The 25,519-nt window shown below is 56.7% G+C and overlaps 1 protein-coding gene across 2 annotated transcripts in view; it reads right to left on the reverse strand.

The window, feature by feature from the left end:
- Window positions 1-1,850: 1,850 nt before the first annotated feature.
- The window catches only part of AXIN2 (axin 2), a 28,269-nt gene continuing 4,600 nt past the window's right edge, over window positions 1,851-25,519 (reverse strand). Inside the window, exons 2-10 of one of the 2 annotated variants that reach the window (XM_044247586.1) lie at window positions 21,367-21,507; window positions 13,116-13,218; window positions 10,532-10,672; window positions 9,856-10,364; window positions 9,394-9,588; window positions 8,853-9,086; window positions 8,264-8,359; window positions 6,838-7,005; window positions 1,851-3,397 (exon numbers count right to left, since the gene is read on the reverse strand). In XM_044247586.1, the coding sequence (XP_044103521.1) occupies window positions 3,271-3,397; window positions 6,838-7,005; window positions 8,264-8,359; window positions 8,853-9,086; window positions 9,394-9,588; window positions 9,856-10,364; window positions 10,532-10,672; window positions 13,116-13,218; window positions 21,367-21,507 (1,714 nt within the window). In that variant the 3' untranslated portion in view covers window positions 1,851-3,270. The remainder of the gene's footprint in view (window positions 3,398-6,837; window positions 7,006-8,263; window positions 8,360-8,852; window positions 9,087-9,393; window positions 9,589-9,855; window positions 10,365-10,531; window positions 10,673-13,115; window positions 13,219-21,366; window positions 21,508-25,519) is intronic. The other variant, XM_044247587.1, reaches the window with a different exon arrangement.

Raw genomic sequence — 25,519 nt, forward strand, 5'->3', positions numbered from 1 at the left:
GAGCACCTGAGCAAGTGCAACTCCTTCGGGAAAGGCCAGATTGGCGCAGGTCCTGTCCAGTCGGTAGGGCTGGGGTGGACGGCTGCTGGAGTAGGGGCAGAGCGTTTCTGAAGGGCTGGGTTGGGTCATAAATGATTTGGGGGCCAGGGAAGAAAGAGCAGATAGCCAAACCATGTTTTAGCTTTTCCTTTTGAGTCATAGATCCCTTTAAGAATCTAATAAGACTAATGACTCTTTCCTCAGAGAAAGCAGCAGCTGATTTCACAATGTCAAGGGTTGAGAAAACCTAGCAGCCCCCCCTTCCACCCTAGCAGCCCATCCGGGCCAGGTGAAGCGGGCCTGATTGTTAAAATGCAAAAGGCAGGACGCCTGGGTGGCTCAGTGGGTTAAGCCGCTGCCTTCGGCTCAGGTCATGATCTCAGGGTCCTGGGATGTAGTCCCACGTCGGGCTCTCTGCTCAATGGGGAGCCTGCTTCCTCCTCTCTCTCTGCCTGCCTGCCTCTCTACTTGTGATCTCTCTCTGTCAAATAAATAAATAAAATATTTTTTTTAAAAAATGCAAGAGGCAGAGAAGCAGGCCCTCTCAGCAGAACTGCAGATGTGAGCAGCCCATCTTCTGGGCTGGCTTGCCTTCTCACAGATGCCCAACATCCCCTAGACTTGAGCCCAGGTTTGTCTGAGCCCCAGACCTGGTTTTAGCCCGTTATTCTCATGGGATGAATCAAAAGGCCTGAAGATAAATGCCTCTCACATCCTAACCAAACCACCCACACCAGGTTCAATGTCTTTGTCCTTTCAGGTTGGAAAGAACCTTACAGTTTGGAAGTTGGTTTGGGGATGCCCCTGCTGTGAGCACCCCGTTGCAGCTGGGAGGGGGAGGGGAGCGTGCAGCAAGCCCCATCGTTAGGACCAAGATCAAGGACTCCTGTGGTCTGGTGCCCCATTCCCTGCCTCCTAACCTGGGCGCCCTGAGGCTGACCAGTTCCAGCCGGCCCCTGACCCACGACCCCCCAACCACCGCCAGAGCCCTGGCCTTACCCTACCCATCCACTGCACATGTTCCAATGGGGACAGAAAGCGGCCAGATTTTCAGCAGACCGGACTGCGGGAAAACTCCAAGAAGCTAAGCCTGACCGACCCTTTCTTTCTAAAATGGGCCCATTAGAGAGGACTCTTTAAGGTAGACAGACCTGCTCTCCCAGGTCAGAAACAGCCCAACTTCGCAGGGCTTGGCGCACCAGAAGGTAACCAGCGTCTATTGACTGAAGGACCGTCAGCAGACCTCTGTGGTCCAGCGAACCATGTGGTTTTTCTTGCTGAGCCACATTTCCCCCCCCCCCGCCCCCTTTCCAGCACGGACCTTCAATAAGGCCAGGCCCCTTGCTGAAGGCATCAGCAGAGGCCACTGTCAAGGCCACAGAGAGGGTGGCTGGTTAGCACTGAGCTCAAGGCTCATCAGCTCCACTGGCATTTCCGGACCCATATGCCATTTTCTGCACATTTTCTCCCAGTATTCCTGGGACTACCCCATCTCCACTCCTTATCTCATGGACCTACCTGGCCAGATGCAACCCGCCTTCGAGGAAGAGGTGAAAGGAGGTGGTGGGGGGAGGGGAACGTCAGAGGACGTGGTCTATAGCCTGCAGGACAACGAGAAAATCCTCAGCAAGTTTGGCGATTTGAAGACCGGGTTCTTCAAAGTGCCAGGGCGGGACCACCTTGGGGGAGAAGAGGTCCAGGTCCGTCGGAGGTGGGCTCTAGCAAGGTGGGAAATCCGGCACAGGGGTTCACACACAGAAGGCTGCCTCTGCCTTGCTCCCGCCCCAGGGGACTCAGAGACAAAGCCAACGTTTTGAAAAATATAAAATTTTAATAAAGGCTACATCTCTTAATTACAATAATTATTGTACCAAGTAATTTTCCTTAAATGAACTCTTTATAATGCATAATTTACAGTATAAGTAGAACAAAATGCCATGGCAAAAGTCATTGAGTACAAGACTTGTAATAAAAAGGCATAAAATATATTTATACATAAACCCCTTTCAAAAAACAAGGGAAAGTTGGAGCCCTCAATATAGGGCGACACACGGAGCGGGACACCGTGCAGGTACAGGTACTGTACTGATTTCAAGTCAAGCACTAGAGATAGTGGATTAACACTCTTCTGTCGTACAATATATACAGACGTATAGTACAGGGAACAATGGCAAACAGAATGTACAGATTAACTTAACACGAAAACCCGAACATCAAAATGAAGGGGTCTGGAGGAAAGGGTGCTGCTGGGTCTTCCCACAACGGTCTGCTTCTTTGCAGGGTAAGGGGGGGGGAGGGTTTCCAAAGACTTGTTAAAAAAAAAACAAAAACCCAACCAACCAAAACTCCAAGGAATTGTTTCAACACAAACGCGAGTTGAACTCCAAGGTTCTAGCAGGCCTCGGCAGTTGGGTGCCGAGCCTTGGTGGGGAGTTAGGAGTTACCGAGGAAATCTGGGGTCCCCAAGATCAAGCTCCCACCCCACTTCCCGCCCCACAGTGGATCCCATCCCACACGATGACCCCCAAATGGCAATGACGTTGCAACAGAAGTCAGTCCTCAAGACCTTTACGACAAAACGGAGCAGCACAGAAAGAAAATGCACCAATTTTCTGCGTGTGTCAATGGTAGGGCACCATTTTAAAAAGTCTATCTTCACTTGGAGAAATGCAGGGCCAAGCACAGTAATTCCCCCTTTAATGAAGAAATCATGAATGCACCCCTAGCTCAACTCTCAAGTTTGGACAGGACGATGAAAACGTCCCCTCTCCCCCGTCCTCCATGTTTAAAGCAGCATATCCATTAACTGGGGGGTGGGGGGAGCGGGGAATCAATTGTTCAATAAATAGCAGGAAGGGCTCCTGGTCCGGGAAGCGATACACAGTCCTCAGCTTGTGGCTTTCAGATCCCCAGGCGGTCATCTATTAACCTACGCGCGGCGGTCTCTCCAATACAGCCCGTATCTTCACTAGCCAAGAGTGGTCATGTGTTTAATAAATAGTTCAGGCTTTTCTTATCTCAGTACCCAGCTCGTGAATAACGAAAACCAACCTCCCTACCCTCCCCACCCACCCCGAGCGGCCAGTGGCCAATTCTTCCCGGGATTTTTGTCTTCTTCATTGGTTTAGTTTTCCTTCAAAACATCTCATCGCGGTCCGTCACGGCCAAGGCCGGGGGCGCGGGCGGGCGGGCGGCCCCGCAGTCCCGCCAGGGCCCGACCCCCACTGAGGCTCAGTCGATCCTCTCCACCTTCCCCAGGATCCTGCCTTCGTACATGGGGAGCACCGCCTCATCGTCCCTGATCTCCTCGAACACGGCTCCGCAGGCAAACTCGTCGCTCGCTTTTTTGAAGTAATACCTTAAAAGGAAAACCCAGAGAGCGTCTTGGTGAAAAGTGCGTTTTCTACTTTGCTTAGGAGACAGGCGAGACGTCAGCCTGGAGGACGGAGGGGTGCGGAGGGTGCTGCTGTGTCAGGTGTGCACAGGGACCCTGGGGGGGTGCAATGGGGTCACCCAGGACACGGGCCCGGGAGCACGGGGCCAAGCAGCCTCCTGCCTGCAGTCTTCCTCCCAGAACACTTAGGCCAACCCGCAACCCGCAGCGCCGTTTGCCGCCCTGGGCAGAGCGCACTCTGCAGAGGAGAGCGGCCTGAGGCTTTCTCCCCATTTGGGGAGGGGTGTGGGGAGAAGGGCGGGAAGGGCAAGGCACGCATGGTCCATTTGCAGTAGCCACCAAGGTTGTGGGGAGGGGGTGTCCCCTCCAAGAGGCCCCAGACCCAGCCACCCTGAGCCTGCAGAAGTCTGTGGAAGGCGGACACCTCCGGTCCTCCCCACCCCGCGGCGCCCACAGGCCCGCTCCTCTGGCCTGACCCTGGCACAGCCATAGGACAGGCGGCTGCAGGAGGCTGGCCAGCGCCACCTTGCTTCCCAGGGCTGCAGACAGCCCCTGGCCGCAGCCTCTCTCCCCTCTTCTTCCCATTTCCCTCCCCCGCCCTTCCACCCCACCCCTCCAGGGTCAAACACTAAAGACCCTTCCATTATGCCCCTTGATTAAAGGTTCCTTTTATCCACACCCCCCCCCAGACTTCTTTCTTCTAAGGCTGTTTAACTGTGTGGACGCAAATGACCAGCCTCTCTCAGGAGAGGCACATTCAGAAGCAACTGCTGTGTGTCGTCCCCCGCCCCCTTCCAGGGAGACCCCTCAGGATTAAGCCTGTCCCTGCAAGCTGTCACCTTCAGCCAATAAAGGCCGCTTGTGGAGGGAGGGGCCTGGTCCTGAGGGGTGGGGAGGGGACAGCTCTCTAAAAAATTTAATTGTGTCTCAGGGTTACAGTTGTTTTTTTGTTTCTGTCTTTTCATTTAAAAGAAAAAAAAAATTCCCCTTGGTTAGAGCTCAACTTCTTTCCTCTTTAATGAAGGCAAGCCAAATGCTTTCGCAGGAGATAAGGCTCAATAAAGTGAACCAGCTGGGTTTAGTCAAGGTTCCCTGTTAGTGGTTCCCAGCGAGGCCACAGCGCCGGGGTGACCGCTTCTTAGCCAGGGGATCGGGTCGGGGTGCTTGGGGAGCCTGAGCAGGGACGGGGAGGGACATGATACACAGGGGACCCCGCAGAGCCTGGGGGGGGATCCCCTTCCTGACACGAGGCCACCCTTGGTCGTGCCCCAGTCCCCCAGCTCTGACCCCTCCGCTCTACTAGTTGGGCTTCCACGCACGGCCCCTCCGAACAAACATGCGGTGACCTTTTCCAGAACTGCAACCTCTTCCAGAGAGGACAGAGGCCACATTCCCTCAGCCCCAGCCCCGAGACTTCAAATGCACTGCACTGCGCTGCCCTCATCTTCTCCAAGAAACGGGCTTTTCCAATGCAACACGCTTTATGTGGCAAACAGTGCTTTCTCCTGACATCTGGCACCAACAGTGTCTGGCACGTCTGGAGAGACTGTTCTCCTTTTGAACCCCTGCCATATTGCGATTACTCAGTGCCCCCCAGGCCCCCCCCCAACTCCACGGCCCCATCCTGGCCAGGCTTTTTATGGGGGGGTGGGTGAGGGGGAGCGCACACGGGAGGACGGGGCATCACCCCCACTGGGAGGGCCAGGCCTGGCACCCCGTGCCTCCGCGAGCCAGCTCGGGCCGGAGAGCAAGTACAGAGAGATAAGGCGGCCGGGAAGGGTCTGGCCACAGCCTGATCCAATCAGGAAAGAATTCTGAGAGTCAACCATTTGTGCAAGCTTTGTGCATTAAAGGGGAGTCCCGGGCTTCAAAGCCGGGCTTATTAAGTGCGCCTTAGAAAAAACAATCAGAGCCAGATGTGGCCGGAGCGGCTGAGCACGAAGCTTCCCCTGCCGCCCCGGCTTGGCGCACCCGCGCCCTTCTCTCCCGAAGGTCACCTGCAGGTACACTCAAAGTCCAGCCGAGTCAAAGCTGAGATCAAAATGAATCCCTGGAGGGGCACACTTGTGTAATTAGTTTCACCTTGTGTCTGTTCAAGATAAAAAAAAAAGAAGAAGAAGAAGAAGAAGAGGAGGAAGAGGAGGAGGAGGAAGAAGAAAAAGCAGCAGCAGAGCAGCCAGGCCTGTTCCCCAACCCCTGACACATTTTCAGAGTCGTCTCTGGCCTGGTGTCGCGCGGAGAGCTCTACTGCCCAGCTCCGCGCCCAGCACCTTCGTCACTCAGGGGTCCTCGCCCCTGAGCCCCAGCCCTTCCCTGCAGGAGGAATCACTCGGGAACCCAGGTCTCCGCGCAGGGCAGCTCCGGAAGGGACGCAGTCTCGGGGCCCTGGAGCCAGGCCCCCCCGGCGGGTCGCGCAATCCTGGGACAGTTCTCCACGCCTGCCTCAGGCTCCAGGTGGGGTGGGCTGGCACCTTCGGAGCACCTACTGGGCCCCTCCTTAAAGTGAGCGTGCAACACCTTGTGTGTGTACACCCATGCGCACACGCACACACCCGTCTTGTGCACCACAACCCAAGACAGAGCTAGAGCAGAGCCCACGCACGTCCCCGGGATGAAGGCCATCACGGAGGAGCAGCAAGGACTTGAGGAACACAAGTGGAGTCATCACCCACCCCGCGTTCCCGGGGAGGAACCAAGAAGTGGCCCCCGCTCCGGAATCCTCTCTGGGGCCCTAGAAGGCCAGGCAGGCGGCTCCACTGCACAGACAGGGAGAAGAGGGCTGGAAGGAGGGCAAGTGGCCTTCCCAGGAAGACTGGCCGGCCCTGTCCACCCAGTCCCCACCCACAGGGCTGTCCCCTCTCAGTTATGACACAAGAGCATTTCTCCTTCTCAGGACCCACGTCGCGAGGCAGCTCTTCGGGGAGAAAGGCTGAGGGAGGAGAAGGCTGTCTCTATTTCCAGGCAATGGCCTCTGCCCTTCCCCAGGCCTTCAGTGTGGACAGTCAGTCTCTCCTACACCCAAGCCTGCTCATCGGTCCGTCCGTCTGTCTCTCCCCAACACACACTGCTCGCTGCCTTTCGGGAAGGGCCTCCACGAGACGGCCAGAGTTCAGTTCTCCTGGCCAAGCCCCCTTTCTCCTTCAGAGTCTCATTCACCTGGTAGGAAAAGCCCGTGCAGGTCCCCACAGAGCCCTCCCAGCGGCCTCCCTGCTGCTCCGTTGTTATTTCTGTCGGTGGTGAGGGGAGAGAGGAAATGAGAAGGAACAGAAGGGCCAGGCAGCCTGGGGGGCCTCCCTGAGCACCTCCTGAGCCCCCTCCCGGGTCTGGCCAGGCCAGGGATGCGACTCTGGCTCTTGGTCCTGAGCACACAGAATGCAGGGCAGCAGAAACCGCAGGGCTCTTACCTATAATTTCCCTTTTTGCTGAGCTGCTCTTTAAAGTGGCCCAGGGTCAGGCTCTGAGCCTTCAGCATCCTCCTGTATGGAATTTCTTCTCCACAGAAAAAGTATGTGACAACCAACTCGCTGGCCTGGAGCGCGTGGACCCCCGCCAGCTTCTTTGGCTCTTTGTGACTGAGAAAAGAAGATGGAATGCAACAAGTTTAGCATTCGAAGCCGGCAAGGGCACACACAAGGGCACACACAACACACACGCCCGCGCACACACAACACACACACACACACACACACACACACAGAGGCTCTCCAACATGTTCTCCTTAAAGAAAGTAAGGCTGCACCCGTGAGCTCCAAGGGAGCCTGGGTGTGCCTCCCCTCCCCCCAGGTCACGCAGGCAGCCACTCTGGGGGCACAGTCCAGGTCATCAGCTTGGGGCACCCAGGAAGGGCCGATCTCCTCTGGCTGGTACACACTGCTATTGTTCCCCTCACGACCACCAAATGGGGTCTCTTTTGGGCTTGCCAAGGAAGACGAGGGGAGAGGCTGCCACAGAGCCTCGGGTCCACTCAGCCCGGCGTGGGAATGCTGTAGAGACAAACCCAGAGCATCTCTGGGGATGACATGGACACCAGAGCCCACCGGGAGGGGAAGCTCAATCCTTTTGACCTCCCTCGTTTATTTAGAGTTCGCAGAGTGGCTTTAAAAAAAAAACAAAAAAGCTGCAGGCCTGGAGGGCCGGTGCACTTAAGGCCAACTGATGAGAAACGACAGGGCAAGGGTGGCAGCTGGTGCAGGCCGTCAGACACGGCTCACTGCTCAAGATGAACCAGCTAAGGAAGAAAACTTGAATTATCGAGACCCCTGTAGCCGATTTCCCTCTAAATGCACCATCCCGGAATTCACCGGAGCCAGGCTTCTCCGCCCACTGGGCAAGAGTGTGACCTGACGGGAAGAACCATGGCACCGCGGGGGAAGACACAGAGTTCTCCCCAAGCCAAAGGACGAAGATGGTCCTGGAGCTCTGCAATGGTGGAGAAGCACCTTCCTGCTCCACGTGACCACACATTTCCAGCTTGCTAGTTTGCAAGCTGAATGAGGGCAACGTTTCCATCCAGGGTCGGGGACCCTCTCTTATCCATCTGCTAATGACTGCCCGTCCCAGCTTTTGATGAGCATGTGCCCAGGAGCCCTGAGCCATTCGAAACTTCGGGAAGGAACACCTGTGTACGCGTCCCAAGGCATCTCCTAGTGTTGGCGGGGTTTCCAAGACCCGCCTCCCAGCCGTAGCCGCACTGACCTTTCCCTGTGGCTACTGTTCACAAGGGGACTTTTATAAACTAGAGATTTCCAGGAACCCCAAGGCCGGGGAGTCAAGGCCCCGAAATATAAACCACGCGGGGGCTTCTCAGCAAGGTCAGGTAAAGACACTCACTCTTCCGAAGCCAGGCTGGGGCTGGAGAAGGGCGGGGCTCCCGCCTGACCCGCGGCGGAGTGATTCCTGTCCCTCTGCTGACCCGCCGCACAGCACCTGAGGACACAGTGGGAGTGGAGGACTCAGAGGCAGGCACCCGGGGAGCAGGCAGAAAAGCCTGGCGCTCTGGGCTCTCTCTGTAGACCCAACTTCCATCCGCGGGGAGCAGCCTCCGTAAGCCCCCTGGGAGCCCAGGGACTGGGCGATACGCGCCCAGGCAAAGGGCCGAAGCTCTGGATCCTCCACCTGTCAAGGCGTCTCACGCTCATCTACCCAGTCTTGCGGGATCCCGGCATTTGTAAAGAGGGACAGACATTCACTGTCCTCCTGGCTGCCTCGTCTAACACAGAGCCCGGATAGCTCTTCAGAACAAACAGAATTAAAAGAACAATTTCTTGAGGGTGGGAGGGTGACCGGTCTGTGGCCAGAAGCCACCCCTCCTTGCTGAGCGTCACTCCAGACGCAGGCAGAGAAGGCCCTTCCCTGCCGCAGCCCCAGCCCCCACCTCTGCCCCCGCCTCTGCCCCCACCTCTGCGCAGCCACTACTCACCGCTGCTTGGGGGGCTTGGACACCTCAGCCAGCCGGCGGCAGGCCTCCTCCAGCTGCGCCAACGTGTTGGGCGGGGTCAGGGGGGGCATCGCGGGGTCCTGGGTGAACGGGTGGGCTCGGGGGGTGGCGCGGGGGTGGCCGTTGCTGGCCCCCAGCAGGTGGTGCCGGCCGGTTCGCTCGGCTAGGGGCGCACGGGCGGACTCCAGCGGGTAAGCCTTCTTTGTGCTTTGGGCACTGGGTAAAGGAGAGAGAGAGAGCAGAAGGAAAGAAAAGGGGTTAGAAAAACTGGAGACGATGACTTCAGTAGAAACTTCTCTATCCTGCCTTCAAAAAGAAAAAAAAAAAAAAAAGATCCTATCATCACACAGACAGAGGGCGGTGCCAAAACAGGGCATTTTTGCGATCTGCTCAGTCCGGCGTTTAAATATGAAGATGGCAGGAGCACAGGGTCCCATGTTTTCGGCCAACTGCAGAAACGGCCACCCCACAATACCTGCGCAGGGATGCCCGTGACCCCAGCCGCGGCGGCGGTGCTCTTTACCTAGGGGCCTTGGGTTTGCTCTGCCGCTCACTCTCCAGCATCCACTGCCAGACATCCTGCGACCTGTCTCCTTCCTCCCCTGGAAGCTGCAGGGCCCCTGCTCCGCCGGACGCCCCTCCTTCCCTGGCGGGCGGGGCCAGGCCCGGCTCCACGCTTCTCCCGCTGCGCTTGGGCAGGGTACTGCCTCGGCTGCTGCTGCGGGGAACCAAGAACCACACCCAGCCCCGAGGCCACGTCACATCTCTGGGGCGCCTCGAATGGGGCAGGTCGGCGAGCAGCGGGGAGACACGAAAGACCCATGCACCTGCTCCCCCTGCCCACTCCCCCCCCCAACCCTGAGCCTCCCTCCTGGAAGCTAATTGCCTATGACCTCCGATGCAGCCCCCCCCAACCTCGCACCTGCCGGGTCCCTGGGTGGGAGAGATAGCCCCAAGGGGATACCCTGGTCTGCCCGACACTTACCCAAACTGCTCCGCCTGCGGGGGCTCCAGTGCCTTGGGGTGACTCCTGCACTTGGAGTAGCAGTAATACTCCGCGCCCCCGGGGCAGAAGCAGCGCACCCTCTGGGCGGCCTCCGCCTCGATCTCCTCCTTGGTCTTGGGGAGGGCGTGGTGGTGGATGTAGTGATGGTGGACATGCTTGGTGGTCTGCTTGGTCACGAAGCCCTTGGCTGCGAGGAGGGGGCAAGTGGCCTGCGAGGCAGCCACGGGGGGCAACTTGCCCCCAGGTGGGAGCAGGGGGTGGTACGGCTGATGGTGGTGGTGGTGGTCAGGGGAGCGGGAGCGAGGGCTGTAGCGGCCCACACCCGGGGACTGGCAGCCGGGGGTCTTGAGGACCCTGGACAGGTGGTCGTCCAGAATGGTCTGCGGGTCCTCCTCATAGCTGCCGGAGGGCAGGAGGGAGAGAGGGTGCGGGGCGGACCCCCCGTCCCTGGAGCTCAGCGCAAGCTCGGAGGCCTCCTTCTCTTCATCCTGAGGGTCAGGCGGCAGAAAGGGGAGGGAACCCGTAAGCAGGAGGGGCCAGCCTGGGTCGTCAGTGGGTCACGGGGAGGGGCGGCACCACGTCTCGCGGGGACAGCGGAGGGGTGCGGACAGCGGGGCGCGGGTCTCCCCGGGGAGTGGACGGGGCCCCGCACTACCTCTCGGATCTGCTGCAGGCGCTCCTCCAGGCTGTGGCGGCTCTCCAGCTCCAGCTTCAGCTTCTCCAGCCTGGAGATGAGCTCGGCTGCGAAGGTGGCAGGCTCCACGGGGGTCATCTCCTTGGGCAGGCGGTGGGTTCTCTACGGGGCAAGGGGAGGGAAGACGCGAGGCATGTTCAGCGGGGCCAGCACGCGGTGCACACCGGAGCTTCCCGGGCCTGGCGGCAACGGCCACAGCCACAACCACAGCCACGTCCACGGCCAGAGCTGCAAGGGCGGACGGACAGGCGGGCGGAGAGCGGCGGGCGCAGCGCCCAGGCTGCTCGGGAGCTTTATGCGCTGGCGCCGCGGCCTCATGGAGAGCCATGGTCCCCACCAGCGTTTGCCTTGGGCAGGAGCAGTTGGTCGCACTCCGAGAGGCCCGGCTTGTTCTCTCTGTAGTACAACCAGCCCATCAGTAGCTACTCTGAAGTAGAAAATCTTCAAAGACTGTTGTCAAACATCAAAAAAAAAAAAAAAAAAAAAAAGGCAGCCCTCTGCAGTGGGGAGGGAGGGGAGAGGGACCAACTCAAGGAATAAAAAGTAGAGTCTAAACAGAAAGGGAACTGGAAATTACAAAAAAATAATAAAAAAAAAAAGATTGGAAGGGAGGTGGGGGCCGTGGGGGGTGGGGGGGCAGGAAAAAAAGGGAGTCACACAGCCGGATCAGAAGAAGTGGTAATTTATTTCGTGGCCGCACACTGCGCACCTCTGAGGTGGTGTTGTCTCAACACTGTCCTAGATCTCCCCGGCTCTCCGCGCCCCTCCTCCCCGGCTCTTTGTACAGAAAATGAAGAAAGATGCTGCGGGCTAGCAGAGCACCGCTGCGCTGGGCTGCCTGAAGCTGATCTATCAAGGGAAAAGGGAACATCTCCAAATCAAGTACAGAATATAAAAAGGCACCTAGGGTGCCTGCCAAAAGCAGCAAACAGAGGACTCCCACCGCCCGGTTCTACGTCCTCCGGTCCTCCCGCCACCGCTGCCCCTTGGCGGTCGGCCTCCTCCTTCCTCAATGGCCCTCTTGCTCTGCCCTTTCCTTCAGGATGAGGTTGGGGGGGGGGGGCAGAAAGCTGACCTGTTAAGGTCTGTGATCCCCCTGCAGCTGAGCACGGCTCACCCCGGTGACGGGCACCCACAGGGCCAGAGAACCATGTCTGGGGGTGGGGCGGAGAGAAAGGCCCCCCAGGAACAGGCTGTTCTCAGGCAGGCTGGCTCCATTCGGCCCAGATCAAAGCTCTGCCTTATGGAGAAAGTCGATCTGCACGCCCCAGGACAAAATCACCTAACGTGCAAGTGTGGGCGGTAGAATTTTTTATTCACACGCATACTCCTCTGCACCCCCGAAGCCTGCCCAGAAAAGAACCTGTGTCCCCAATACCGCTGTGTTTGTGGGGTAACATTATTGGGGGGGGTGCTGAAGGGCCCCAGGAAAGCGTTGTTAATATGCTAAATTTTCGGACCAAGTCCCCTCTGGACGGTCAGGGGCTTTCAGAGAGGAGCTGCTCTAAGCGACAGTAACCCACGCACTCCCCGCAACGTCGAATCAGCAACTGGACGTGTTCATTTCCGGAACGCAACGTCACTGATGAGCCAATGGCATTCTCGGAGGCGGGCAGGAGGGATTCGCGAACGCAGGTGCCGCTCAGAGCTCGGCACTCCCCTCCCCTCCCTAAGGACAGTACTCTTGCAGCCTTGGATCTCAGCGTGTTGCAAAAAGCACAGCTCCTAAAACACAGACGAGGGGCCTCTGCTGGGTTTAGGGGGGCCACATGCTGGCCGCCCTCCGGGCCTTGGAAACGGAAGAGGAGATACAAGGAAAGGATCTTTACGCCATGCTGGCCTCTCCTGTCAATCACAGGGAGAAGCGGCTCACGAGATCCTAACTTCCAAAGGCTTCATTCATTCAGCATTTATGAGGTGCAGATCCAACAGGAGGTACTAAGCCAAGTTGTGGGGTTGGGAACAGACAAGACAGGACAGCTGCTTGCCGGGGCTTTGGAAGTCAACAGGAGACACAACCCAGGGATGCACTTTTCCTTCTGTGGGAGGCAGAGATGCCTGCCTCCTCCTCACGCACGCAGTCAATCAGCACGTTTTAGTAAGCACCTGTTATGCACCAGCCACAGTCCCTGTGTACAGGGCATTTCGTGGAACAGACAAAACTCCCTGCCCTCGGGGGGCCTCCATTCTAGTGGGAACCGGTGGAAGGAAGCATGGCTTAACTCCCACCATTGCTTGGTTTCTGCGAGAGAACTGCTGTGTTTCTTCTTTGGAAAGAATCTTCTTTGTTGAATTGAGAAAATGTTCAAGGAGGTTCAGGAAGGAGTTCAAGGAGGTCGTCTCAAGCTTCGCTCAGCATCACAGCCCGAGGAACCAGGTAACAACACCTCTTGCCTGGTTGCCCCTTTCCTTCCCTTTCCCCCAGCAGACCCCAGGCACTGCTGCTCCTCTGACCCTACACCTGCCCCCCTCCATCTCCCATCCCTCTTCTGCAAGACTCAACATGACCAAAAACACCTGCCTTCCCCTTCCAGACAGTACTCACCGGGAAATGAGGTAGAGACACTTGGCCATTGGCCTTCACACTGCGATGCATTTCTCTCTGGAGCTGTTTCTTACTCCCCACACGGTAAGGAGGGATTCCATCTCTAAGGGAAGGGAAAAGACAGAACCCACAGGCTCACAAGGATGCTTTCAGCACGTGGGCTAAGTCCCAAGCCCTCCCGAGACCCAGGGGTGGAGAGGGCCCTTGCACGCCTCCACACACTTGTGCCCCCGTCCTGGGCCCCACAGCTACTATCCCCAAAGGGAAAGACCAATCCCAGCTACAGCTGCCAAGCCCCTGCCCATCAGCCACCTCTGGCCCCAAGGGGAAAGACCAATCCCAGCTACAGCTGCCAAGCCCCTGCCCATCAGCCACCTCTGGCAACTTGGCTCCCTCTCAGATTCAGGACCAACAACTTGGAAAGAGCTCGGTGAGGTCCTCCTACAAGCTCTGCCTGGGAAATGGTTACACTCCAGCCAGCCCAGAGTGATGGCTCCCCGTTTCATCTCACAGGCGGTACACGTGGGAGAAACTCAGGCCCCTCTGGAGCACACCAGGGCAAAACACTGCAGGAAGAGGGACCAGGCCTGCAGAAAGCTGAGCCAGGCCCTAGTGACGCGGTGCATCCTTCTCCGACAGTTAAGCCCCCGCCTGTTTCCAAATGTCTTCCTTTCATAAATCACCCACAAGAGTATCTCTGGGATCCTTCCATCCCTCGGCTCCAAACCCTGCTAACTGCCCCCCTCCAAACGAAGGAATTCCCACGGACACATGACCAATGTGGGCATAGAGGAAAAAGCACCTACTATGTGGCACTCCGGGCAATTTCAAGTATGTGAGCACCTACTACGTGAGACCTTACTCCAGGCGCCGGGCGACACAGCAGGGACAGAAGGGGATGAAGACGCAGACGACTGCTCTCACAAAGCTTACATTCTAACAGGTGGTACGCCGGAAGTGGAAAATAGCAAAGCAAAATTCTACAGCATGTTAGAAAGTGTTAAAGCAGTGGGCCAAAATACAGGGACAGAACAGAAAGAAAGGATGGGGAGGGGGGCGGTGAAGGAGTTCCAGTTATATGCGGGGGGCTGGGGAGGGGGTGCCAACCAAGTCCTCACTGCGAAGGTGACCTTTGAGTAAAGACCTGCAGGCAGGATGAGCCCCTATGTCTCTCATCATTATATTCCCCCCACCAAAACAACAACAACAAAAAAAAAACAACAAAAAAGACCCAAGTGGAGAAGGTAAGAAAAGTAAAGTAAAGCCTCCACCCCAGCCCGTCTTCACTAAGACATGACCTGGAGAGGCTATGATTTTTTTTTTTTTTTTTCCAAATTTCATGCTTGAAAGCAGTCCATGGTCAAGGTGTGACTCTTTCCCCCACTGTCGGCCCTTCCAGTGGTCACTATCGACAAAGCCTCATTCCAACATTCTCATAGTGAATCATGCTTGGAGGCTGTAAATACTGAAATTAGGTATTTGGTTATTTCCCTTTTCCTGGCATTTTGTTCATCACTGGGTGGAAGGAAGAAAAACATCTCTGGCTCACCAGCCGTGGGTGAAAATCAGCAATGCCTAAAAATACCCAGGAGCAGCCCAGGGGAACCAGTTGACCTCTAGCTCCTCCTCATCTGTAATGCCCTAGAATTCCAAGCAGCTGCCTTTTCCAGAAATCTGTTGACCTAAGCCAGATCACAGGAGATGACACAGATCATGGCCGATCCATACATCCCTGAGGTCAGTTACCCAAGCTTGGCTAGGAATCAGCCCAGAAAGGACCGTTATACTGAAGGTACAGGGGGAGAAAAGGTGTCAGTTATCTAAAGCAGGGGGGCACCTGGGGGGCTCAGTCGGTTGAGCGCCCGAGTCTTGATTTTGGCTCAGGTCCTGATCTCAGGGGTTTGGGGACCCAGCTCCGCATGGGGCAGCTTGCCCAGCAGGAGTCTGCTTCAGATTCTCTCCCTCTGTCCCTGTCCCTCCCCCACTTGTGCGCACGCTATCTCTCTCTACAGATCTTTTTAAAAATATACCTAAAGCAGGAATATGCACACGAGGGTGAGTCCCATCCCAGAGAAAGGGCAAGAGGGCCAGAGACAGCACACCAGGCAACTAGCGCAGACTCCGTGTCCAAGACAGCACCCTACGCACTTGACCAGGCCCTCGAAGGCCAGGTGGGATAAAAGGGTCTAAGTTCTGAAACTTACTGAACCACCGGGTATATATTTACCAAACCTCAATGTTTTCACGTTGGGATCACCTACAAGATGGGAGAAAACTGGGCGCCCACGAGCATGCCTGGCTTGACCAGGAACCAGATGCCACCCAAGGGGCTGAGTCCTACGTGAGGTGGCCTGCCCCGAGGTACGTATACTCCAACTTCATCCTGAATTCACCCAGTTTTACAGATGGTCAGAGACCCTCTGTAGCTCTTGTGGGGTCAGTCAGTAGCAATGAGACCCAGGATCCCAAATCTGAGCCACAGCCAGACTCCCGAACAGGTGTCCTTAACTCAGCCAACTACCCCTCCCAACCTACCTGGAGGAGTCAAGCTTCCTGAAGGCTCGTTTCCTAAGCCCCATGAAGTCACATGACACTCTGAAGGGGCGAATGGAAGACTTGGGGAACATTCTGGAACATAGTACCCCACCACTTGGTACTCCCTGGCTATGAGGCACGCCAAGTCACAGTGAGGATCCCCTTGTCTCCTGCCTAATGTTCCTTGAGGGGTAAGGGTGACCATGGGGGTCCTCCAGGTTGGGTCTCACACGGATCTAAACCACTTCTATTAAGCCAGGGCTGTCCCACAAATAACGCCCATGACTCTCTCCTGACCAGCAACACCTCTACAGGCTTCCAAAGGGTGGCTGGCCTCTGCTCCAAGCCTCTTCCTGACAGTTTGGTGGGGGGTGGGGGGACAGGAGTCAAGCACCCCACAGACTTCCCTGTGACACGGGGAAGACTTCAAGAGCCTGAGAGGAGGTCCCCACTCGTCTCCCCCCAAGACTCTGTCCTCAAGTGTCCTCTAGAGCCTCTGCTCTTCCCCTTTCCACCCAGACGGAAGTCCGAGGTAAGGTTTTTGATACCTCTTGCTTTTTCCGTACAAAGCAGAAGAAAGAGGAGAACTGGGGTAGGTACATACAGAAAGGGGGAGGCGGGGAGGAGCAGGTGCCTGGCCAACTGAAGGCAGAAGAACAGATGATTTCAGCACCGCCCCCAGGGCAGCTGAAGGAGCCAAACTCAGGACAGGAAACCTGTGACCGAGGCTGAGAAGAGAGAGCGCAACTTAGGCTCGAGGAGGCTTATGAACAGGCGCCTTCACGGAAACAGGGCTTTATCCCCCGACCAGCCAAGAATCTTCTTCCCGACAGCCATGTACTCCAGAAGAGGGCCGCTCTGCCTCGGACTCTGGCTCTAGACCTTCACGATCCATCGTCTCCTGGACCTTCAGCACAGTGAGCTGCCAAGTGCCTGAGTTCTGGTCCCTACACCATCCTCCGCTAATTATAAGCATTTTAGCTAATGAGCCCACTTGCTGGGCCCAGCCATTTCTGGGGAGCACTGGTCTTGAAGCGTGGACTCCACTCCGCTGCCACGTAAGCCAAGCCCATCAGCTGGCCTGCAGACTCCGCTGCGCCCAGCCTCACCGGAGCACCGTCCTCCCGAGGCTTCGCGGTAAGCGACTCGCTCACACACGGGGCCACTCCCGCTCCCATCTGGCAACCACTCAGAAGGCAGCCTCTGATCGCAGCCGACATCAAAAGCCTGGTTTTGTAAGATCAGATCAGATCTGAACTTCACTCGGGGGCCTTTCCTGGTGCCCAGAGTAAACCCATGAATAAGATATAAGGAAATACAAGTCAATAAAGAAAAGAACCCGTTCCACCCTTCGGCAGGAGCCGCCACGCCGGGCTCTCGCGCTGGTCCCGTGACAGCCAGAGCGGAAGCAGCCTCCACGCCGGGCCAATCCTAACTCCAACAGCAGCTCTGCACAAAGACAAAGACACCCAAGAGATGCCCCTGTGTCGCAGGCGTCGCTTCCACGCTTCCTGGCTGCGCCCCGGTTACAGGAGCCACACTTGGGCGGCGCCGGCCCCGGCAGCACCCTCCCAGGCCCGATGCTGCAGGATGGCCCCCCGGGCCCCTGTGCCTGGCACCCCGAGGCACGGGGCTTTAGGACTTCGGGGAGACTGGCAGCTAACTGCCCCCGCACATACACCGAAAAAAACAGAAAGCGATTTCTTCTGAGAACGGTGGTTTCAGAGTAACAGGCTCATAACGCCGCCTTCTCCGAGGCCTACCAGGAAGGCCCAAATCCCCAGCCATCTTTAACAGGCATTTTCCTTAGCAGGAAAACAGAAGTCAGCAGTGGGCTTTGGAGGGAGGCAGGGATCTCTCTGGAGCCCCCGGCAGCTCTGTACCTCCAGGGCCCCCAGCCCAGGGCTCCCTGGAACAACCAGGGCAAGCCAGCCCTGCCCAGCTTCCACTCGGGCCCTCTGGCAAAGGCCCCCGGGACTTAATTGGTCCTGTCGCAAATGAGACAATTGCTTCCCGGGCTTGTGTCTAATGAACTCCAACCTTCTGGAGTCTATTGAAGGCCGCCTGTGACCCCCTCTCCCCCTCCCCGGCCGGGTCCCCTCCCCACCCCCCAGCAGGACGGCCAGCCCCACTCCCCAGCCCCTGGCAGCCCGAGCCGCCCATTGTGACAGGGAGAAACAGCCAGGGCTCTCTTCATGCTTTATGGGGCGTTCCTATTCACTTGTTCAAGGAAATTTCAAAGGGGCCTGCTACCCTCTTATCCCCGCTAAGCCTCCCCAGAAGAACAATGGGCTGAAAGCGGTTCAGTGCAGCTTTTCATCCCCCACACACTTTATTTCTCGCCTGCTCCCTGCTCTCATCTGTGCGAGGCCCACAATTGGCAGCGCTCTGAAGAGGGTTCTAATCCCAGCCCTGGGAATCCCGGGTGACCTGCCCGCCACCGGGCAGATCACACCCACCCTGGGCCAGCCGGCCAGAAAGTGGCTCGCACAGCCCGGGCTCTCCGTGCGCGCCAAGCCTTCAGGAGCAGGATGGCCCAGGGACGCCCAGCGCCTGGCAGCCCGAGACCCAGAGGACCCCCACCCCCACCCACCATCCAGAGGACGGGTTCTTTTTCCAGAGAACTCTTTGCCCCCACTGTGGTCTGCATGAGGTAAGTGGCCCTGGACAAACAGCTCCAGAGAGAGGAGGACCCCACACTGATGAGGTATCTGCCCCAAGTTGGCATGACCCTGCCCAATGGGTAGAGCCGCGCCGGTGGCTCAGGGAGGACCTGCCCATCTGGCTGGGAGAAGGCCTCGAGGTGCGCTAACACTGATGTCAAGAAGGTCAGACCCAATACTGAGGCCCTGGGGCCCCAAGCCTTCCAGGCACTTGCCTTTGGCCCTGATGTCCTACCACTCGGGACCCAGGGGTACCTAACATGCCCCAAAGAGAAAGTGATGCTTCGAGGGGCTCGCCCTTTCCCGGCCCTATATCCAGGTGCAGTTTACTAGCCCACACCCTATCCCAGTGACCTAGAACAGCCGACCAGCCAAGGTACCCTTCCCAGATCCCGGTCAGGGGCTAGCCGGGGCTTCATGTCCACAGGTGTCTCCGCTGACATGTAAAGGGCGAGAACTTTCAAGTCATCTCTAAAATGACAAATTGAGAAAGTTCTTCTGGGAAGGGGCTGATGAAGGGGGAGGGGTGGGGCCAGTGCCAGGAAGAAGTTACTCGTTCCTTCCTATCCCTCCCTGTAACCATTCAAAAAAGAAAGCACTGTGGATCCCTAACAGATAAAAGGAACTCAAAGTGGCTTAAAGGTCTCATTCCCAATGGGTCCTCCCAACACCCTGTGTTGGACATGGTCGTGTTTGCGGCGAGGGAAGTGACAGGCAAAAGGCATGGGCCCTGCTGCACTAGCGAAAGGCCTGACTGTCCCAGCTGTGAGAGTCACAAGTGACCACCTGCCTCCTGACCTCTTGTGGGGCTCAGACAGGCATGGGGACTACACCCAAGTTAGCGCATCATGAACCCAGAACAGTGCCTCCACGGTGGGGGCGGACAGGCAGACAAGGGCCAGAAAGCCAGCCAAGAACAGCTTCTAAGCAAACCAAACAGAAGCCTTATGGTCTTAGCACCCTTATTCCAACCCAACTAACTCTTTCACTCAAGACACTAAGACCGCCCCAGCCCCAAGAATCCACAAATGAAAGCTAAAGGGTAACGTTTCTAGAAGCAAGCACACAGACAGAATATGGCAAAATATGGCGGTAGGCAGAATGACCGAGAGAAAAAAGTTTTTTCCAAAAGTGGGGGTGCTGCCGTGTGCCTATGCAGGGGCAGAGAGCCTTCCGTGGCCTTGTGCGCTGGGAGGGAACACTACAATATAGCAAGAAAACAGATCAGATATGAATGATTGAGATCAAGCAATAAATTATGCCTCATCCTCTTCAATTAACATAGGAAAGAAGGTATTGTTTTAAGGACTGTGACCATCAAAGGGTAACTTTTCTCAAGGTTGGACAGGAAACTAACTTCCACAGAACCCCTCATTTCTCCATGTTGGATGAAAGAGGTGTACCCTTATTCTGTTCTCTTTAACACCAAAATGCTCTTCTTGGAGTAAAATGGAACCTGTCACCTTGTGGCTCTCCCTCCCTTGACTGACGGGGGATCTGAGATAACACAAGGAAAGCCACTGGGAAGACCAACCGTGGAATCCCAAACCAACCATATCGACTTCCTTCCAAGCAGCCCCATGCCACAGGCCAAAACACAGGACCCTGGCCAACGGAAAACAGATCATTTCCAACGAACTAGAACAAGAGATGGTCCGGTGAGGCTGCTAAAAGGAACAAATTCTACATATGCCATGATACATGGCTCAGTGGGTTTGCCTTTCCAAACTGTCCCCTTGGCAAAGGAGATTCCCACGGCAAACACACCTGTGGCACGTCTTCAAAGACCCTTTCTGGAATGGCGGTTCTCAACTGGACGCTGGGTGGGCTCTTGGGGGACTTTTGCCCAACCCCAGGCTTCACTTCCCTTGGCTCTCCTGAATCAGAATTCCAAAGGATGAGAAGAGATGGGGTACCCCACTCCACACACACACACACACACACACACAGTGATGAGACAGAAAGAACAGCTGTTCTCCCCACAGCGATCACCACTGCATGACTTCAGAGGACTTTTGATGCAAACCGTGACCCCACCTGACAGACCCCACCTGCTGACCTCCTCAGACCTTGCAGGCTGATGACTTGGATTGTTTTTGGAAAGCAAAGGAACAAACTCTAGGGGTGTGGGGGGACGGGCGAAATAGGCAAAGAGCGCCAAGAGGTACAGACCCCCAGTTACACGGTAAGTCAGTCACGGAGAGGGGTACGGCATGGGGTCTTCCGTCGACAGCACTGGAGCAACGCGGGCTGGTGACAGGCGGGGACTACATTTGTGGGGAACACTGAGCCATGAACAGAAAGACGGGATCACGATGTTGTGTACCTCGAACTACTACAACGTGGGGTCAACCATACTTCAACAATAAAATTTTTTTTTTTAAAGAAAGGAGCAAACCCTTAGTATGCCGGGTGCGTTCGACTTCCAGAGATCCCAGGTCAGACAACTCTGGAGAGAAGCCCTACTCTGGAAGCGGACCCAGAGCAGGCACTCCGCCGGCACGCAGTGGGCTGATGTCCACCAGAACACGTCCCCGGGAGAACCTCACGCACCGGGGGCCTTCAGAGAGCTCTGGCTTTCCGACCTTCACCATCAACGCCTTGTCCTTCGGAAACAACCGACACACGCACACACGAACCGTCGCTACGCCGTCTCCCACCTCCTAGCTCTGCAGACTGGACCCCTTGGGCTTCAACACCAGCCGTGCACGTCCAGCACGGAAGACAGGCAACGGACAACCAGAAGACGGCTTTCTGAACTCGTAACTCCACGGATCACCATCTCAACCTTCTACCTTACTTTAGGTTTCCACCGGCCAACTTTCCTTCCAAGGCTCTAAGCTCGCCACCGCCTGGATGACCTCATCGCCCCCCACAGCCCACCCGTGCACCACAGCCCCAGCACACTCCCCCACCCCCACCACCAAGCCAATGTCCGCACACGCCCAGATGGGCTTTGCAAGGCCAGCCGCCAGGGGCTGGAGACTGCAGCCAGCTGGCCTGGCAGGTCACCCTGCCCGCCGTGGACACGACAGGGCTACCGGGATACTTACACGCTGCTGTCCGTCATGGACATGGAGTCATCCGTCAGTGCGTCGCTCGAAATCTCACTATCGTTGGCGCTAGTAGCCGGAGCAAAGACATAGCCAGAGCCTACGTGGTATGGATTAATGGGATCGCTCCTCTTGAAGGACCTGGGGGAGAAACACAAGAGTGGCACATCACGCCTTCGCACCAGACACCCAGGCGACTAGGCAACTCGGGGAAAGTGAGGGCACGATCCCGCCACGTGCCAGGGCCAACCTGCCGCCCAGGCCCAGACGCTCACCTGGGCAGACAGCTGGGGCTCCTTAAGGGAGGGCAGGGCTGCCAGGGGACAGAGGAAGTCATAAGCAGCCCAGGGGATTCTACAAAGGGCTAAGCGCACACTCAGAGAGAGGAAGGCAGAGCACCCATCTCTAGGAGGGGAGGCTGTCAAACCAGAGGAGAGCAAGTGCGTAGAGGTGAAGGGTCTTCTCCCCACCACCACGACCAAGCCTGCCCTAGAACAAGGATTTTAGGGCCCTCAGGGGTCTTAGGCACCCAAACTCCCCATCTGGGGTCTGTTAGCCTATTTCCAAGATTCACGCAACCCAAGGCCTGGCATTACCTTCTCACTTCCACCCTGGGTCTGGGACACTGGACAGATGGGACAGAAAAGCTCCAGACAAGGTTCAGAACTTGCACCCCACCTGGAGCTGGGCCTCCGCTGGGCCCTGCCCTACTCCCCCCACCAGGCCTGCCGTTCCCAGGCAACTGGGCTACGATCAAGACGGGAAGGACTGGGGGCGCCTGGGTGGCTCAGTGGGTTAAGCCGCTGCCTTCGGCTCAGGTCATGATCTCAGGGTCCTGGGATCGAGTCCCACATCGGGCTCTCTGCTCAGCAGGGAGCCTGCTTCCCTCTCTCTCTCTCTGCCTGCCTCTCTGTCTACTTGTAATCTCTGTCAAACAAACAAATAAAATCTTTTAAAAAAAAAAAAAAAGACGGGAAGGATTGGAACGAGCAGCATAGCTGTTTCAGAGGAAGGTCCAGGCCCCTCCTCTGGGGTCTCCTGCCCTTTGTTTCAGTGGCCTCTGCCTGTCCATTCTGCCCTCCTGACTGCCTCCCAGGACCACCAGTGTGCCTGTCCCCTGCTGGGGTGCACTGGTCCTGTGTCACGCGAGAAGGACATTAAGTGGGCAGGGGAGGAAGAAGGAAGAGTTAGGGCCACTGTTGTCACAGGCTCCAGCAAGTGGCCCGTCAAGCCCGAAGTCACAAATGGCCTCCTTGACAAAGACCCTGGCATACTCCACTGGGCCCACCAAGTCTAAGCCAACAGCAAAGAAATCAACTGGGGGAGAAGGGGAAGGCCCAGAAGAAAGACCCATTCCATCAGACCACTGCACAGGTTTCTAAAGATGGCCGTGGGGGTGACAGATGAAAGGGACTCACAAAAGGTCAAAGCAGCCTCGACATGCCATCGTCCGGCGCCTATCACCTCCTCCGTGTGCAGCACGGTCAGGTCTGGCCTGACCCAGTCTGGGTCTCTGGTCTCCAGGTACCAGCGGGCTGGCCTCCGTAACAGAGGGGCACCCTTGGGGAGGTGCGGGTCACGGAGAGTGGCACACCTGCACACACATCACCGCCCCCCGTGCTGGCCCCGCAAGGACAGCAGCCACCCAGAGCAGAGCCGGGAGTCGCTGGCAAGACGCGGATTTCTTTGGCCCTCACCCAAACTCCTTCTGCCTCCTGACAGAGACCAGCCTCAGGGGTCCCAGAAGTTCCAGCAGCACATGGGACCCCGGGCCGTGCCAGCAGACCGGAGCCAAGGAGGGTGGGCTGTGGGCAGGGGTCGCAGCCACAGTGCGGGGTGAGGGCCTCCGTGGGGGCAGCTGGGACAGGAACGCTTGCACTCCAGCCAGAGTGAGCACACAAAAGAGAAACGTTACATCCAGAGCAGGAACGTTTAGAGCCAGAATGAAGCCAATCTCCTCGCTAGAGAGCCGTGAGTAACAGTCAAGGGTCGCCACAGACAGGGCACTCGGGAGAGGCAGGATCTCCGTTCTGGGCGCGGGTGCCCCCCGCACACAGTGGGTGCTCTGCTCCACAGTCACCCTGCAGCTCACAACCGTGCAGGAGGCGCAGAGCCCCAGGTGGAGGCCAAAGGCCTTGCCAGAGGCCACCTGGCTGGAGACGTGGCCACAGGGAGCCCACATCTAGGCTCCCCTGGGGGCTCAACGTCAGCAGGGACCAGGATTCTGTTCTCCTGAGCCAGACTGGAACATACAGCCAGATGCTGGTACAGAATCGACCAGCAAGGGCAAATGAGGAAGGTCCCACTTGAACCCGTTGAATACCTTGGACCGAGTGACCTTAAAGTGTCCTTGAGACACCGGCCCCGTCCTCAGTGTAGAGAGCAAGAAGTCTCCCCACCTCCCAGAATATGTTGTGATGATTACACAAGGACAGTAAGGCCCACCCGTGCCTTGGCCCTGGTCCCATGCCCTCGATATGGGATCTCCAGACAGCAAGGCAGGAGAGAGAGCAGTGGTCAGAGCAGAGGAAGGACAGTGAACTTTTTTTGAGAGGAGACAGGAGGAGAGATGACGGAGTAGAAATGTCTCCTATAAGGGAAGTCAGAAGGAAGGAGAGGACGGCCGTGTCTGGAGCTGCCTCTAAAGGCAGGATAAGAGGGGCGCCTGGGTGGCTCAGTGGGTTAAGGTCTCTGTCTTTGGCTCAGGCTGTGATCCCAGGGTCCTGGGATCAAGTCCCGCATCCGGCTCTCTGCTCAGCAGGGAGCCTGCTCACCCCGCTCCCTGCCTGCCTCTCTGCCTAGTTGTGATCTCTGTCTGTCAAATAAATAAACAAAATCTTTAAAAAAAAAATTAAAAAAATAAATAAACAAAATAAAGGCAGGACAAGAGGAGAGAGGAAATGGGCTTTTAAGTCAGAAAGAAGAAAGCACTTCCTACCAGTCCAAGCGGACCATGGAGGGGACAGGATTATGGAGTCACCCAAGTCTTTTAAAAAAGCCCAAAGCTCCCTGCTCTCTGGGGTGCTCTGACGAGGAAAGTTCTCCTGGGTCCCCTCCTAGCTTTCAAAAGCCCAGGGGTAGGAAAGTGCTCGAAGCCCTTCCTGACAGGGACCAGGCGTGGGGGGAGGCTGAGTGCTGGTGCTGGCTTAGCTCCGGGCCAGCAGGTGGCCACGGTCAAGTCATCAGCTCCATGGACATGGGCTCTCCACCTAAAAAACACCCGGCTCCAACATGCCCATCGGCAGGAAATTCCTACGATCTCTGAAGACTCGAGGGCACTGTAATTTGGGGAGTTGTTGGTAATCCTCCAAAAAACCAAATGCTGAGGAAAACAGAGCTGTCGGGGGTTTGGCTCCTCCTTCCTCTGCGGTACTTATCAGGACGTCTGGTCACACGGCGTTGGTGTCTAGGCCTCGGATGCCTGACAGGTCAGAAGCCAGACCGGAAGCTCCATGAGGGCAAGGCCCAGGTCGGTCCCCGGTGCCAGCGGCTCCCCCTGCTGGTGGGGCGAGGCAGGAGCTCTAGGCTTTGCTCAAGTTCCTTAACAGACATGGGCCCATCTGATGGGTGGCTGTAAAGCGTTTTGGTCTAAGAGGCATTAGTACGAGATCAAAAGAGCTCAGGGGGCCTTGAAGAGCCTTCAGACACTAGCTGCTGTCTCTGCGGCTTTCCCTCAGAAAACGTCCGGAAGTCAACCTCTTTGGGAAGCAAATGACTCCAGGCTAATCCCTTCTCCCTCCCCAACCAGAAAGACACAGAACTCAAATCTATGTATGTTCACGGCTTTGCACTCCTTGGAGTGGATCACAAAACACATGGATCCCAAAATAAACTCGTCCTCCTCCGCTTCCCGAATAGAGGGTTGCCTTCGTGACCATCCTTAAAAACGGAATGTATTGCCCTTATTAGCTCGCTTGACTGCAAGAAAGTATTTGGGTTTTCCTACAACTGTAACAGAGGAGGGTGGGCAGAGCAGAGGAAGGAGGCAGGGTCCTGGAGATAGAAACTCAATTTTTAAGAACCCGGAACATTGTCAGAATCGCCACACGGTTTTGAGAAAATGGATTAGAGCCCTTTTTCATGTATCTTTAAAAAAAAAAAAAAAAAGAGAGAGAAAAGAAATGGGAAAGAAACTTGACCATGCTACAGTAAT

This window comes from Neovison vison, chromosome 5, assembly GCF_020171115.1.
Source record: "Neovison vison isolate M4711 chromosome 5, ASM_NN_V1, whole genome shotgun sequence".
In the NCBI taxonomy this organism is placed as follows: domain Eukaryota; kingdom Metazoa; phylum Chordata; class Mammalia; order Carnivora; family Mustelidae; genus Neogale; species Neogale vison.